This window comes from Cyphellophora europaea (assembly GCF_000365145.1).
Source record: "Cyphellophora europaea CBS 101466 unplaced genomic scaffold supercont1.6, whole genome shotgun sequence".
Classification (NCBI taxonomy): Eukaryota; Fungi; Ascomycota; class Eurotiomycetes; order Chaetothyriales; family Cyphellophoraceae; genus Cyphellophora; species Cyphellophora europaea.
In genome coordinates this window covers 2,062,372-2,076,787 of record NW_008481812.1, presented here as the reverse complement: position 1 = coordinate 2,076,787, position 14,416 = coordinate 2,062,372, and the positions used below count along the sequence as shown (strand labels likewise).

The 14,416-nt window shown below is 53.1% G+C and overlaps 7 protein-coding genes across 7 annotated transcripts; 5 read left to right on the top strand and 2 right to left on the bottom strand.

Moving 5' to 3' along the window:
- Positions 1-168: 168 nt before the first annotated feature.
- HMPREF1541_07019 (uncharacterized protein) lies at positions 169-1,176 on the top strand (the record flags this gene model as incomplete). The annotated part of the gene is made up of 1 exon (XM_008721344.1): positions 169-1,176. The coding sequence occupies one exon, from the start codon at positions 169-171 to the stop codon at positions 1,174-1,176; it is 1,008 nt and encodes a 335-aa protein (XP_008719566.1).
- Positions 1,177-1,358: 182 nt separating this feature from the next.
- On the bottom strand, positions 1,359-3,347 carry HMPREF1541_07018 (uncharacterized protein; the record flags this gene model as incomplete). The annotated part of the gene is made up of 1 exon (XM_008721343.1): positions 1,359-3,347. One exon carries the CDS (start codon positions 3,345-3,347, stop codon positions 1,359-1,361), a length of 1,989 nt encoding a protein of 662 aa, XP_008719565.1.
- Positions 3,348-3,817: 470 nt separating this feature from the next.
- Positions 3,818-6,244, top strand: HMPREF1541_07017 (shikimate-5-dehydrogenase; the record flags this gene model as incomplete). Its single annotated transcript, XM_008721342.1, has 2 exons — positions 3,818-5,992; positions 6,038-6,244. 2 exons carry the CDS (start codon positions 3,818-3,820, stop codon positions 6,242-6,244), a joined length of 2,382 nt encoding a protein of 793 aa, XP_008719564.1.
- Positions 6,245-6,466: 222 nt separating this feature from the next.
- On the top strand, positions 6,467-8,120 carry HMPREF1541_07016 (shikimate-5-dehydrogenase; the record flags this gene model as incomplete). The annotated part of the gene is made up of 2 exons (XM_008721341.1): positions 6,467-6,989; positions 7,045-8,120. 2 exons carry the CDS (start codon positions 6,467-6,469, stop codon positions 8,118-8,120), a joined length of 1,599 nt encoding a protein of 532 aa, XP_008719563.1.
- Positions 8,121-8,784: 664 nt separating this feature from the next.
- HMPREF1541_07015 (catabolic 3-dehydroquinase) lies at positions 8,785-9,264 on the top strand (the record flags this gene model as incomplete). The annotated part of the gene is made up of 1 exon (XM_008721340.1): positions 8,785-9,264. One exon carries the CDS (start codon positions 8,785-8,787, stop codon positions 9,262-9,264), a length of 480 nt encoding a protein of 159 aa, XP_008719562.1.
- Positions 9,265-10,476: 1,212 nt separating this feature from the next.
- On the top strand, positions 10,477-12,641 carry HMPREF1541_07014 (uncharacterized protein; the record flags this gene model as incomplete). Its single annotated transcript, XM_008721339.1, has 2 exons — positions 10,477-12,185; positions 12,302-12,641. 2 exons carry the CDS (start codon positions 10,477-10,479, stop codon positions 12,639-12,641), a joined length of 2,049 nt encoding a protein of 682 aa, XP_008719561.1.
- A 77-nt stretch (positions 12,642-12,718) lies between these two features.
- Positions 12,719-14,038, bottom strand: HMPREF1541_07013 (uncharacterized protein; the record flags this gene model as incomplete). Its single annotated transcript, XM_008721338.1, has 3 exons — positions 12,719-13,707; positions 13,754-13,814; positions 13,862-14,038. The coding sequence occupies 3 exons, from the start codon at positions 14,036-14,038 to the stop codon at positions 12,719-12,721; spliced, it is 1,227 nt and encodes a 408-aa protein (XP_008719560.1).
- Positions 14,039-14,416: the final 378 nt, after the last annotated feature.

Sequence of the window (14,416 nt, the reverse complement as noted above, 5' to 3'; positions counted from 1 at the left end):
CCAAGAAACACCAGAACGCCAACCAAGGCGTTCTTTCAAGCAGGTGGGGACCGGAATAGCTTTTTGCCGCCGGAAGCGGGACATGTATAACGCTGTGAATCCCTCGCTTTAAGAAACATTTGTGTCTCCTCTCCCCTTCAGCAAGTCCTCTTTCACGTTGTCGCAACTATGCGCTGCAGGCCGGCCATCACCTCCATGTCTCTGGGTCGTGCCTGGGTTCACGACCTGGAGGAAAAACTACGCGAAGCCGCCCAAGCCGGCTTCCAGGGCCTGGAGGTTTTCTACGAAGACCTGGAATATCTAGCCAAGAAAGACGGACAAGAGGTAACCCCAGAAACACTGATCCGCGCAGCGGAACAGATCCGAACACTGTGTGATGGCCTCAACTTGACCATCATCGGCCTTCAGCCGTTCTTATTCTATGAAGGATTGATCGATCGAGAGGAACATGCCGCGAAAATCGAGAAGCTCAAGACGTGGTTCAAGATTGTCACGGCCCTCGGCACGGATGTCATACAGATTCCATCCAACTTTCAGCGGGGCGGAATTTCCGGAGACATGGATCTGATCGTCCAGGATATGAGAGAGGTGGCAGATCTCGGCCTCAAAGAAGACCCCCCAGTGAGATTTGCTTACGAAAACCTGGCCTGGGGCACCTATGTCGATACGTGGGAGAAACTATGGGAGATAGTTTCACGGGTCGACCGTCCTAACTTCGGATGCTGTCTGGACACGTTCAACATTGCCGGCCGTGTCTGGGCTGATCCTGCGAAGCCGTCGGGCAAAACTGCCAATGCGGACGAAGACCTGAAGGCTTCCTTGGAGAGACTCGTCAAGACGGTCGATCTCAAGAAGGTATTCTATGTCCAGGTTGTGGATGCTGAGAAGATGGATCCTCCTCTAACGCAGGATCATCCATTCCACGTCGATGGTCAACCCAGTAGGATGAGCTGGAGTCGAAACGCAAGATTGTACCTCTACGAAGAGGAAAAGGGTGGTTATCTTCCAGTAGTCGAGGTAGCCCGAGTTTTCCTAAAGGAACTTGGCTTCGAAGGATGGGTATCAATGGAGCTTTTCTCAAGGACCATGTCGGATCCCGATCCCAGTATCCCACATACGCACGCGCAGAGGGGGATCAAGGCGTGGAAGAAATTGGCACAGGAACTGAGTTTATAGGCCATTCGGGGCTGCCGGTTGATGAAAAGGCCCCCACAGAGTGTTCGCCTCTGGACTAAGGATTGAGAAGAAGTCGGCATCAACCTCGCCGCCTACGAACCCAAGGTTTTGTGCAAAGTCAGATTCGTCACCAGGCCTTCACAGATCAGCACCAATAAAGACCGAACAGAAGTTGTGTTCACTTACCTCCTCATCGGCGCTATCCACGGCCCTTGGTTGAAAATAGCATCAAAATCATTCACATCACTGAATTGGTCTGTGCTGGGCACATCAAGGTTCTCCAGATCGCTACTAGGTTCCAGTTCTGCTGGCAAAGCCTGATTCGTGGCGAGCCCCTCAATTTGGGTGGCGGGAGTTTGCACCTCCGGGAAAGATTGATGCAGACATGTCGGATGGCGCTCAGCGTCCGCAACCGATTCACTGGGAGTCGGATGTTCTGCATGCATATTTGAGGAGGATGTTCCAGGAAACATCAAGGGCGTCCGCTCTAGAGCTTCTAGATGGAATTGTCCGGTTTCAGTAGCCTCGTGCGGCTGGTTTGCTGGGCCATAGTTCCCGGTTTGCCAATATTGATGAAAGCTTTCCTTCAACTCGAGAAGCCGCGCCTTGGTCGAGCCTGCACTGCTGTCTACCTCCGGGCGAACCAGAACGTGCAAGGAAGTCCAAGCTTGGGAGGTGTAGCCCAGCAACAGCGGGAACTGCATGCCCATGTCTCTTGAAATGATATTGAGCAGCTCCATGGTAGAGGTTGCGCTTTGTTCTGCCAATTCAACGAAAGTGTCTTGGAGGGTAGTGATCTTCATCAGCAAAGAGCACATGACGAAATTCCACATTAGGTGTAGATTCAAAAGAGAGGGATTTGAAGAATTAGAGCTTGAGATCCGGTGATGTCCGGGCAGATCTGCCTTCCAGGTCTGCAGAGCAGCTATATCTTCGACAAGCCTTGCGTCGTCCACATTTTGTTCGTTGGTCTTTGTTAGATGATACATAAGCTGCGTCATCAGATTCAGGATACTGAGCGATCGCATCGGGGCTTTCTTCCTTTCGGTGGCAACGGTTGTACACTCTGAGGGCGGGTTCCAGTATTCCCATTCTTCCACGGAATTTTCGTCCACTTTGGCAAGATAGATTTGGTCGCTCGGTGAAAAGTAGGAGCCTTGTCGTAAAAGGGAAGAGAGATAGTTGTCAAGCATTATGCACCCAAACAAAGTGTGCAAGTAGCGCGGAGGACGCTCTTGGGCCACAAGAAGCATTCTGATGGCCGCACCGATCGACGTCCACGCAGCATTAAGCTGACCCAATCCGATTTTTAGGAGTGCAATGATTAATATGGACTGGATATGCCCCAGTTCTGGTTGCTGTTCGTGTTCTTTTATTTGCAGACAGAGACCGACCAAGATCTTCTCATAATTGAGACGTACCTGGGCAGAAAAGCGTCTTTGAGCGGTCACCAAGGCAGATATAGCCCAGAGACACGATCTCAGGGCCTTGTCGCTTTTTGTAAGAGCCGAAGGAGGAGTCTCGGAGTGTAGAATGCGCAGGATATCCCGGCGCTCCAAGACCGGGAACCAACACTGAATCTGTGCGAAATAGAATTCCACCATGTCCGATGTGTTGACTGGCAAGGGGCTATCAGGAAGGTTTTGTGTCGGACCATGCCAAACAGGAAGAGCATTTGGGACTAGTAATGGCTGCCTGGCAGACTCTTCCCGGCGTGTAGCCTCATTCGCCCGCTCGTCCTCGGCGTCTGTGTGGGCGATGGGTGAAAGAGCTACTCTGGAGGTGCTGAAAACATCCTCTGAGGCTGCCAAAAGTTGTTCAATGTCTTTTGAGAGACCAGAAGTTCGCCAAGCTTCGACAGCGACATCCGTGAACCGGTTCTCATTCAGTTCACCTTGCAAGTCGGGAGAACGAAGGGATGCTCGGATTTTCCGTTCAGCCTCGGGAGAGTTGCGGGTGAATGTGCCTAGCAGTGCTTCTAAAGCTCGCACATAGCCCGACTGCAACCCACGCTTTCGGAAGCTCTGGTCGTAGGAACACGCGCGTTTCGTTGAGACGCAGACCAGGCAGGAGGGATATTCACCACCGCATTTGGATTTGCGCTTTCGACATTCTTTACAGGCCTGTGAAATTCTCTGGCGTTTCGGATATGGTGGACCTGATTCGGACATGGGCCGGTTGAGCTGATGAAGTTTTGAGGGTTGCCTCCTGGACAGCTGCGCTCCGCCCAGCGGTCTCGACGAGGTAACGCTGTTACGGCTTCCGAAGTTCTTCGGATCAATATTTCGACCATATTAAGGTGTACACCTTTGACTATCACATTGTAACCGCATCAGACGTCGTTGGGAAGCTGGTAGGATTTTCTCTTGGCGGCTGGTCTGGCGGTTGATGCGACTAGGACTGGCAGTCACGTGATCGGCAAAGTCTCTAGCCGAAAAGGCTTCCCTCCACACCTCCACACCTCCACACTCAACACTCTAGACTGAATTTGTCGTTCACCACCATCACCCACCGGAGCCCTTCCGATGCCATCGTATCTTGCCCCGCAGAAATACACTTCTATCGTTACCATTTCTTCTCGAACACCTCTGGCAATGCTGAACTCAGGCTGAGGCCTGATTTGGGATGCAAATTCGTGGCCATGAAGCGGAAGGCTAAGGCTCTTGATAGCGCCCAGGGACTTTGTCCTGGAGGAACCAACAGTCATGCCACGACTCCTGTCCCGGAGCTCATGTCCGGAATCTTCAATTCGAGGACATCTTCTCCAAGCCGACTCGTTGGCCCTAGTGCTTCCGACACAGTTGGTCTCCTGGAACCGCTGACAACACCGACGGATAAAGTAGTGTACAGCGACCGTGCTAGCATCCTTCTGGTTGGCTTTCCACGAGCCGGCAAACATACTCTATCTGTGATTGCATCCGTGGTGCTACGCCGTCAATATGTGGACTTCGGCAGGGCCTTTGAGAAGGGGATGGGCATGACACCATACGACTACATATCCACTCATGGAATGCCAGCTTACCGCGAGGCCGAGACGAAAGTCACCAAGTCCCTTCTCAACACCTACAGTGAAGATCACGTAATTGGCGGCTTGACAGCCTATAGTAGCAATGCTCAAAAGCGCTTATTAAGGGCTTTCGCGCAAACACATCCCGTCATCTATGTTCAAAGAGACAAAGCCGACCTTGGCGACATGTTCGGCTGTCAAAACAACCAGGAGCAGTTGTACAGGATCCACGATGCCTCTTACCGCTCTTATTCGACCTTTGACTTCTACAACATCACGTGGACTCTCGACAGTCCCAATGGAAGCAATCCGGCTGGGACGCTGAAGCTCAAGCAGACCGAGGTGGATTTCGTCCGTTTTCTACATCGCATCTTTGGACGCACCCCCAAGCTCCTGCGCTCTGTCGAGGCTTTGTCTGCTTCCTATACCTATGTACTACAGGTACCGCTTCACTGGCTGGATGCGCATGTCTTGGAATACGACAAACTCGAATGTGGCGCAGATATGGTCAGTCTCGTCATCGATCCGGGGGACAAAGCTGCCGACCACTTTTTGGAATTGGTTCCCAGGGCAGTGGCTACGTTGCGAAGACACGCGAGAGCTCCCATCATGATCGATGTCTCATATCCAGACACTCAGGACTCGGCCAATTATCTCAAGCTCCTTCGACTCTGCCTGCGGAGCTCTCCAGACTTCTTGACGGTGTGCTTGAGGCTAGCCCGTGATCAGGTGAAGTCTCTCGCTTCGCTCCGAGGCTCCACTCAAATTGTTGGAACCTATCATTATGAGAGTAGCAAGCAGGCCAGGGCTGCGGACGAACTTCCATGGACTAAAATACATGACCTTGCGATGCAACTTGCTTGCCATGCTATTCGCATCACCCACCAAGCGGCTTCCGCCTCGGAAAATTTGCAGCGTCTCTACGATGCTCAGGTCGCTCGGGAGACCTGGACGATGCCACTGGTAGCGTACAACACAGGCGCTCTCGGCCGGACTTCCGTTTGCTTCAATCCTGTCCTCTCACCAGTGGTTTTGCCTTCCATGACTACAGACGGTATCACAATCGATCAAGCTCAAACGGCATTGTATTCCAGCTTCATCCACTCTCGAAAGAAGTTTACCATCCTCGGGCAGAGCGTCTCGTACAGTCTTTCTCCTGCAATGCACAACGCGGCATATGCTGCGTGTGGTATGCCGCATTCGTATGGATTGCTGCAGTCAGATGATTTGAGCAGCATACAAGAGCTATTGGCCGATCCCGAATGTGGTGGTCTCGCAATCTCTTTGCCTTTCAAGATGCAAGTCCTCCCCATGCTGCACCATATAAACCCCGAAGCGCGGGACATAGGTGCAGTCAACACGGTAGTCATTGAGAGGCAGCAGAACCAGTCTGATGACACTGATACTATCCTGAAAGGTTACAACACTGATCACGTTGGCATTCGGGAGTGTATCGGGCGAAAGATATCTCCCGCCAACTTCGTTCGTGATAGCAGCACCGCCTTGGTGATAGGAGCTGGAGGCATGGCCAGAGCAGCGATATATGCCTGCCGCACACTGGGGATCAGGACCATTTGCCTCTACAATCGAACAGCGTCGCATGCTGAGGCGCTTGCGGACCACTACAGGCAGCAGAATTTACATGTTCATGTGCTTTCCACGTTGGAGTCTCAGTGGCCTGAGCGACTACGGCAGCCTACGGTGATCGTATCCTGCATCCCTGCTCACTCTATCTCCGGACAGGCAGCTCATGAACTGACGATTCCGGCTGAATGGTTGCAAAGCCGAACGGGCGGCGTCTTCGTTGAGGTATGCATATACGAATGATCAGTGAATCCGGCTAACTATACATAGCTGGCGTACAAGCCATTGGTGACCCGATTGATGAATCAAATGCAGTCAAGGTCCACAGGTGGCTGGGTCGTGGTTGATGGCCTCGACGTCCTCGTTGAGCAGGGCATCTCACAGTTCGAGCTCCTCACGGGCAGACCTGCCCCAGTTCACGTGATGAGGAGGGCTATCCGACAGCAATATGAGCTAGTAGGTCCTGCACTACAGTAGATCATCGGACCATGTCTACTAGCCTTGAATTCCGGCAAATACGTGGGTCGGATCCATTCCCAGGGCGATCGAGGTGATATCCAGTCACGTGATGCACCGGCTGAGCCCTTTGCCGTGGTGGAGCACGCGTTTGGAATACCCTGCGAGGGAAAAGGGGATTCAAGACTGTTCGTTCATGGCTGATGTCCTCCACCTGGACGCTCGAGGTCATTTCGTCAAATTATGGCCTCACACATGAGCAATGGCACGACGCGAGATTTGATATCGTCGTATTATGTCCAAGGAAAACAAATCTTCCTGATTCCACTCACCTTTCCCAATGTCACACAAGCAGGCTGCAACCTCGAAAGAATCAGCTATGGAGGCGATGTATGGGAACTTCGAGTCGACCTGCTAAGACCCGACGAGGTGACTAAGCTACCCACCAAGGAGTATGTGCTCTCACAACTAGAGTGGTTGAGACGAGGCTCGGACATGCCCATCATCTTCACCATACGGACAGTTTCACAAGGAGGCCAGTTTCCGGATGGTGCAGCACCTGAAGCCCTTGAACTGATGCTTCTCGCCGCCCAATTCGGGTGCGAGTATATCGACGTGGAGTTTTCTTGGCCCGAGTCCCTGAAGCAGGAGATCGTCAAGCATAAGGGATCCAGTAAACTTATCGCCTCAGTTCACGACTGGACTGGAGAGGTCAGATGGTCAGATTCATTATTTGAGCACTACATCAAACAGGATACTTACGGAGGTGCGTTGCGTCGGCCGTCTATTTCACCTCAGGTTCACGCTGACAACTCTTGCAGATATCCTGAAGCTCAGCTTTCAGGCCACCGACATTGCGGATTGCCACGAACTGGCATTACTGCAACGGAAATATAGGACACAATCGAGCAAACCCGTCCTTTCAGTGGCTATGGGCCCGCCAGGGCAGCTGTCCCGCATCATCAGCCCGATTTCTTTTGTCACCCATCCTCTTCTACCGGCCCCATCAGCAGCGGGACAGATATCCCTCGCGCAGGTCAACCACGCAAAATATCTGATGGGGCAATTGCCAAAACGCAATTTTTACATCTTTGGGAATAACATTTCTCATTCGCTAAGTCCCACCATCCACAATACTGCGTTCGCCGAGCTAGGCCTGCCACATCATTATTCGATACATGAAACTCTTCAGATTGACAATACTGTGTGTGATCTGATGCGAAAGCCCGAGTTTGGCGGCGCGTCGGTCACATATCCCCATAAGCTGAACATTCAACCGCTCCTGGATTCCGTGTCAGATGCTAGCACCAGGCTTGGAGCGGTGAATACAGTCATTGTTGAAGATGGCAAGTCCGGCCGGACGCTCCGGGGGGATAACACCGATTGGATTGGTATCCTGAGGTGCATTCAGAGTAGTGGGTTGACCAAAGTTGACGTGGGTCTCGTCGTCGGGGCTGGCGGTGCGGCACGCGCGGCTGTGTACGCGTACCAGCAGTTGGACATTCAACGCATAGGTCTTGTGAATCGAACCAGGAGCACCGCGGAACGGCTGGTGGCCGACTTTTCCCCCTCAAAAATTGACATATACGGGTCTCTGGCTGAAGCGCCGGCCGCAAACGTGATTGTCAGTTGCATCCCCGCAGACGACGTGAGCGAAGCCGACATCCCAGAGCACATTTTCGCGAGCGGCGCCGGGGTGGTGATTGAAATGGCCTATCGCCCTCCGGTCACTGCCCTCATGCGTGTTGCATCACGCCAAGCAAGGTGGAAGGTGGAAAATGGCGTGGCTGTGTTGAAAGAGCAAGCATATTGCCAGTTCGAACTGTGGACGGGCAGGCGTGCTCCTGTTCTAGCGATTCGGGAAGCTTTAGACAAAAGGAATGCGGCCAAGCCGTAAAAAATCCTTGATCAGGTTGGTGAACGAGATTCCTTCATCTCCCAATATGCCATATAGATCGTACGAGATAGGTTTCCCTCCTCAAAGACAATACCTGCGCGGAGGCCCTGGCCAGAAAAGGGACGCCGTCATAGAACGACTATACAATGGAATGGCTGGCATCTCCAAGAATCCGCGTCACGTCTGTCCGGGCCCGATGCTGAGGATGAAACCTCTGAGAATTTTGTAAAGGTGAACACGCGGACGACATCGACGTAACGATGGTATGCCTTTTCCCATGCATCTTTCGGTGCCCGTCCCTGCAGAGAGAATCCCACACAACCTTTCCTCAACCCGAGCCCGGTGGAGCTTTTCGGGTAAGTTCCATGCCGCCGTGTTGGCGGACCATATCGGTCGGACACGGACGCTTGGGTCCCACAAACTTGGACTATAAAGAAAAGGCAACCTTACCCGAACGTGTGTGGCTCATATAGTCGTCACGAGATCGCGGAGTCTTTCATTCGATTCGTCCTAGAGTATATTTTTCCCGTGTGTCAACGCGCCACGTCTTGCAGGGGCTGAGCATCATCCGCCAGGCATACGAAAGTAGAAGCGGACCTGCGCAAAGACTGCGTCTTCAGCCACGCTTGGCGGACCTCCTCTGGCGCGTGCTAAGCATCCAAAAATGGCCGAGGAGCAAGGGCAAGCCAAAAGTGTCCTTCTCATCAATGGACCCAATCTGAACCTCCTGGGGACACGGGAGCCGGCCATTTACGGCTCGACGACGCTCAAGGACGTGGAGGGCTCCATGTACCAGCACGCCACTAAGCACAACCTCAAGCTCTCGACGTTCCAGTCCAACCACGAGGGCCACATTATTGACCGGATCCACGCCAGCTACGGAGAGGGGGTTGACGCCATCATTATCAACCCCGGCGCCTTCACGCACACGTCCGTAGCGATTCGCGACGCGTTGGCGGGGCTCAGCATCCCGTTTGTCGAATTGCATATCTCGAATGTGCACAAGCGCGAGCCGTTTCGGCATCACAGCTACTTGAGTGATAAGGCTGAGGGGGTAATTGCTGGCCTCGGCGTGTTTGGGTATATTGCTGCACTGGATTATTGGGCATGGAAATTCCGTGGCGGAGCGGGTCTTCCTGGGTGAATGAACAATGTGTCCGGCGCCTGGGCGTCTTTCTGTCTCGATGTCAGTTGAAGTCCCGAAAGCGGCGTCCGATGTCATGTGGCATGTCCTGCTTCAGGAAGCCATCATCGGACGAACGACCGGCTTGCTTCGATATAGTCACAAGTTGACAAAAGAAGGCAAGGACTTAATGCTGCAAGCACGTCTTCGACCTGGACCACCGATAGCGTTGCGCAATCGTGCGACCTGGGCAAACAAACAGACTACGTAAACACATAACACACCTATAGCTTTATGATCAGCAAACATCTGTCCTGAGCAGAGTCTTCCATGAATACAGCAAACAATGCAGAAGGGAGAAACTTGGCGGAGTGATACCGGGTCTGCTCAGTCATCAATTTGAACAAATGTATGCTGACTCGTGGAGAAGGTAGACTCCTCGATGTAACCAATGATGAGGCCGTGGCAAGTTGCTCTAGACCTGCGGGGCGCGAGGCAGCTTTAGCCTGACTACTCCTTCATCCTCCAGCCACGCCACCATCTGCTGTTCATCCTGGCTTTTCTTTCACAACATTCAGATAGGCTTACACAGAGCATGGATGATATTGAAGAAATGCCTGCTGGACGTTGGGTGAAAACCATTTTGAGTCTACTTTGGGTTCATGTATGGTGGTGGTTCGCAATCTGGCAGTCTGCCTCGTCGACTGCCTTCGCTTGAACCTCCAATAAGACAAATTACTGTCATGCAATGTAGAGGTACAAGGATCTATATGGAGCCACGTGAATGCAAACCCTGGCTGTGTCAAACCGTCCAGTACCAAGCCCCTCCCCAGCCAGACCTCCGTCGCCCGAAGCCATGATTTCCTCACTTTCATGTCTGTGCTTGCGTTGAAAGACTTCGGGCCAGATGTTGTTCATTACTGCTCAAGACGATCTTCAGACACTACATCAATTCCATTTTGGGGCAGAGTGAAGATCCATCAAATAACGCAGACAGTTACTGTGGAGTCAACAATGCCTGAATATCCGGCACAACACGGTTCAGACAGTGGAATGGAGAATGCAAAAGTAAAATGCTATCTCCAAGCACAAAATGTTCCACATGAGCTGGAAATACTCCAGCAATGGGCTCGTGAGCGCCTTGATTTGATGGCAGAAGTTCGACCATGCGAGCGTTCGGGGTCTCGTCCTGGGTTTTTGATAGAAGCTTCTACATGCCCATCGAAAGAAACAATGAAGGACTTGAATTGGCGTCTACGTGGCGCGCAAGAAGAATCGACAACGTTGGACAGAAGGAAGACTAGCACTCATCACTCGCCGACCAAGCCGAGCCGCAACAAGACCATTCGGCGAAGTGCTAGTGCTCCACAGCTCCACGATCAGGAGTATGACACATGGACAAGCTTACATGATGATCCAGAGCCCACAGTTCCAGGTTCTTACGGGACAGATCTTGCAAGGACTGGCGTCCTCGGGACCGACATGGACCCAAACTGGCGACGACCATCCTGCGACAGAATCAACCTATTGACAGAGAAAGATATCTGTGCGCTCGAAGACTACTTGAAGGGACGTGTTGATGTAAAACACTCATGCCTGATGAAGCTCTCGCGTCACTTTTTCCTTTGGGCGGCAGAGAGCGAGCACTGGACGGCTCGGTCCCAAAAAGGCCTTTGCTATGCCATATTACTCCGGCAGTGCATTGAGCACTGGCAAGGCTGGCAAGACTATTTCTGCGCCCTCCGGACGGACAAAAGTGTGCGATGCGACCTTGATCAGAGAATTCGTTTGGCCATCGGCTCTCTCAGATGGAATTCGCGACTCCTGCCACCTGAGAGTGACGCCGAGGCCGGCCCACACATCAACGTGCGCTCCACCGAGAGTCACAGCATCGCAGACTATACGGACAGCCTCCTAGAGGGCCCTCGCGGGACGTTCTTTCCCGCCGTGAATGAACCCTCGTGTACTACTACTTTAACCGACGTGGCAGCACAAGTTGCAAAGCGCGGCTTAAGCAGGGACACCGGTGCTCCGTACATCACCGGAGGCATTGCCACCGCCGTGAGTGGTCTTGCGATCGGCACAGCCGTCCGATCACGCTACACAGAGAGGAAAACCTGGAACCGCGACCAAACACAACGAGCGACGGAGCTGCACGATCTGGTTCGACGAGCATCCTTACGCGAAGTCGAGATCGCTCAGCGAGAGGCCGAGGTAGACAGGCGTGAGACAAAGTTGAGAAACGAAAGTGTGGGGGTAACTTTGGGTGCCGACACTTCTGCGCTGGCGAAGAAGGTCGACGAAGAGTCGTATTTGCGGCGGAGGAGTCTCTTTGGCCGGAGAGACCTGTCGCCCGTCTCACACGTCAAACCTTCTCAAGAGCGCAGGAGAACACCAAGCTCACGCTACACAATCGTTCCAGATTGCGATCGCCACAGCGCTCCACGAGAGCGTGAGTGCTCACCAAGGTCACGACACGAATACTACGGAGGAGTTTATGAGGCATTGATGCTGGAAGGTGAACTTGCTAGTACCCAGCGTGCATCCCGTCAGTCGCCCGAGTATACGAAGAGCCGTCGGAGACCTGTAGAGGATCAAGCAGCGAAGCTTAGCCGCTGGGAAGCAGATCTCAAGAACCGGCACGAGGAAATGACGAAAACGGAAACATCCCTGCAGCAGCGGCGAGACTATATGAAAGTCCAGTTGAAGAAACTTGCTGCCATCTCCTCGAAGACGGCGGTATCGACAGACTACGCAAGATTATGGCGAACCATCGCGCTCGTGTTGCAGATCGTGCACAAGCACCGGCAAAAGCAGCAGGCCACTCTGGAGAGAGACATGGGAATGCTGTTCGACCGCGAACGAGACCTGCAGGCGGCCAGAAGGAAGCACGAACGCGAGTGGAAAATCAGGCGGCAAGAGTTGACCGCACAGGAAACCAGGTGGGGCTCGAGTCACAAGACCTGCTGCATCGACATGGCGAATTGCGCACCAAAGAGACGGATCTCGCGTTCCGAGAACAGCTCCTCGCGAAGAATCGCCAGCTTTTGCAAGACAGGGAGAGGAGACTGGATGAGAAGGCCGCGGCACAGAACAAGATGTACGCCGATCTCGACAAGGATATCGACGACTTCACGAAGACCAAGAGCGAGACTGAAAAGGTGTTGAGAGAGCGGGAGAAGGCGTGGAGGGAGACCAAGAAGAGGGATGAAGCTGCCGCGTTCCTCAGGCGAAAGGAGTTCTTGAGGCTGTCGGATGCGCTGGACGCAGCCAGGCGATCTCACGAGCAGCGGGTGAAACGTGACAATGAGATGTTGGAAGAGAAAAAGGCACATATACAAGAGGCGCGGAATCATCAAGGCGAAGAAGGAGGTCCGGGCGATGATGGTCTGTCATAAATCGGGCGTGGTGCGGGTCATTAAGGATGCTTTCACCAAACATCTTTGAGTCAATTGACCCGCCAGCTCTAGGTAAGCTAGCCAAGCTCGTGAACCGCCGGCGGCTGCCCTCGTCCTGAGCCCTTACCGTTAACGCCGGTCCCTGGCACTGTCTTCCTCGGAATGGCGTGCCTCTGCGAAGGACTCACGCTCTGGTGGTTGTGGCTGTCCGCGCTTCTCGCAATTTCATGGCTATCTGGGTTCTTGCCGTCGGAACGATCTGTCCCTGACGCGTTACTTGTTGTGTGAGCCTGTCTGATAGACGCAGCAGTCTGCGAGGCGTCGGGTGAGGGAAGCTCATACAGATCCGAGGACGCGTTAGTCGTTTCGTCGGGACTGTGCATTTCGTGTACGCCAGGCGTGGTGCGTAGAGCTTTGGCATCAGATTGCAGCTCGAACTTCCCATTTCCGCCCTTGTCGGATAGCGTCGCACCGGATCGAGGAATGCCTGCAAACAGTGCCGGAGTTGCGAAGTCGGGTTCTCTTTTTTCTGGTTCGACTGTAGACGGCACGCCGTGTGATCTTCGTGAATTGCGAGCGCGGCGACGCACGAACCAGACGAGCAGGACGATCAGTGTAACAAGTCCAATGGCGCCGATAACGATACCAGCAACCGCTCCGCCGGGAAGGCCGTCGCTGCCAGTGCCGCCGTCTGCAGGATCGCTGGTTCTGCCATCCGTTGCGGATCCAGAAGGAGCGGCTGTAATTGTAGTCCCAGAGATTACTGTTGTTACGAGAGTGGCTGCGGTGGCCGCGATAGAAGCCGAGGCTTGAGATAATGAGGCTGACCCATCTGTTGAGGTTGCAGAGGCTGCGGAAGTGCTGGCTGGATTCGAGCTCGGTGTGCTTGGTACATTGGTTGGGGAAGAACCAGTAGCACCTTGACCATTTTCATCGATGATGTTGATCGGATTGGAATCAGCTGTTTGTGTACCCTGTACCAATCGCAAGCTGTAATATCCCCCAGGATTGCTGTCGAGCTCAACATCCCATTCAAAGGTTTGATCTACAACACCGTCGTCGTCGTCTATCGCAGAAATCAGCTGGAACATGACTCTGTAGAGCCTACGTACCACTGGACTCGTCCACATCATCAATAACTCGATCGTCCTGGACCAGTTGCACGGTCCAAGGCTACAGCTCCGTCAATAACTCCATCCCAACAAGTGCGGGCAACATACGAGTCCAGGCGTGCCTCCTGACCATGATATAAGCAGATCTTCGCTACCATCGCTATCTTCGCGAATGGTCTCTGGAACGCCAATGAATTGGATATTCTGTGCTTTGGCTAACTGCAGCGTAGCACCAACAATGACAGCCAAGTTGACGAGATCTGGAAATTTTTGCAAAGAATGCATGCTGCAGGGCTCGATGCAAAAGTACGAGTATTCTCACGTTCGTCAATCTATGGAGTCCACCTTTGTGGCAGGATCGCCCATTCTTTAAGAAGCGGCAATGAGTAAGTCGTTGGTACCTCACATCGATCATCGAAAGTGGGGCCGGGCCACGTTCCAGTTACTGTTGATGATGAGTGGACGCGGAGGTTGTGCAGGTCAAGAAATGGGATAAAACGGTTGGTGCTTGGTATTCTCTCGTTGGACGTAATTCAAGTGCAACGATTGACAGTGAAAGTGTTCTCCAACGCTCGATATAGAATCGAGAGCTTGGGACGTTGGCAACATCACCTGAGGTCGGAGTAGTCAGCCACATTGATGAGGTACACTCGTCCGTAGTCG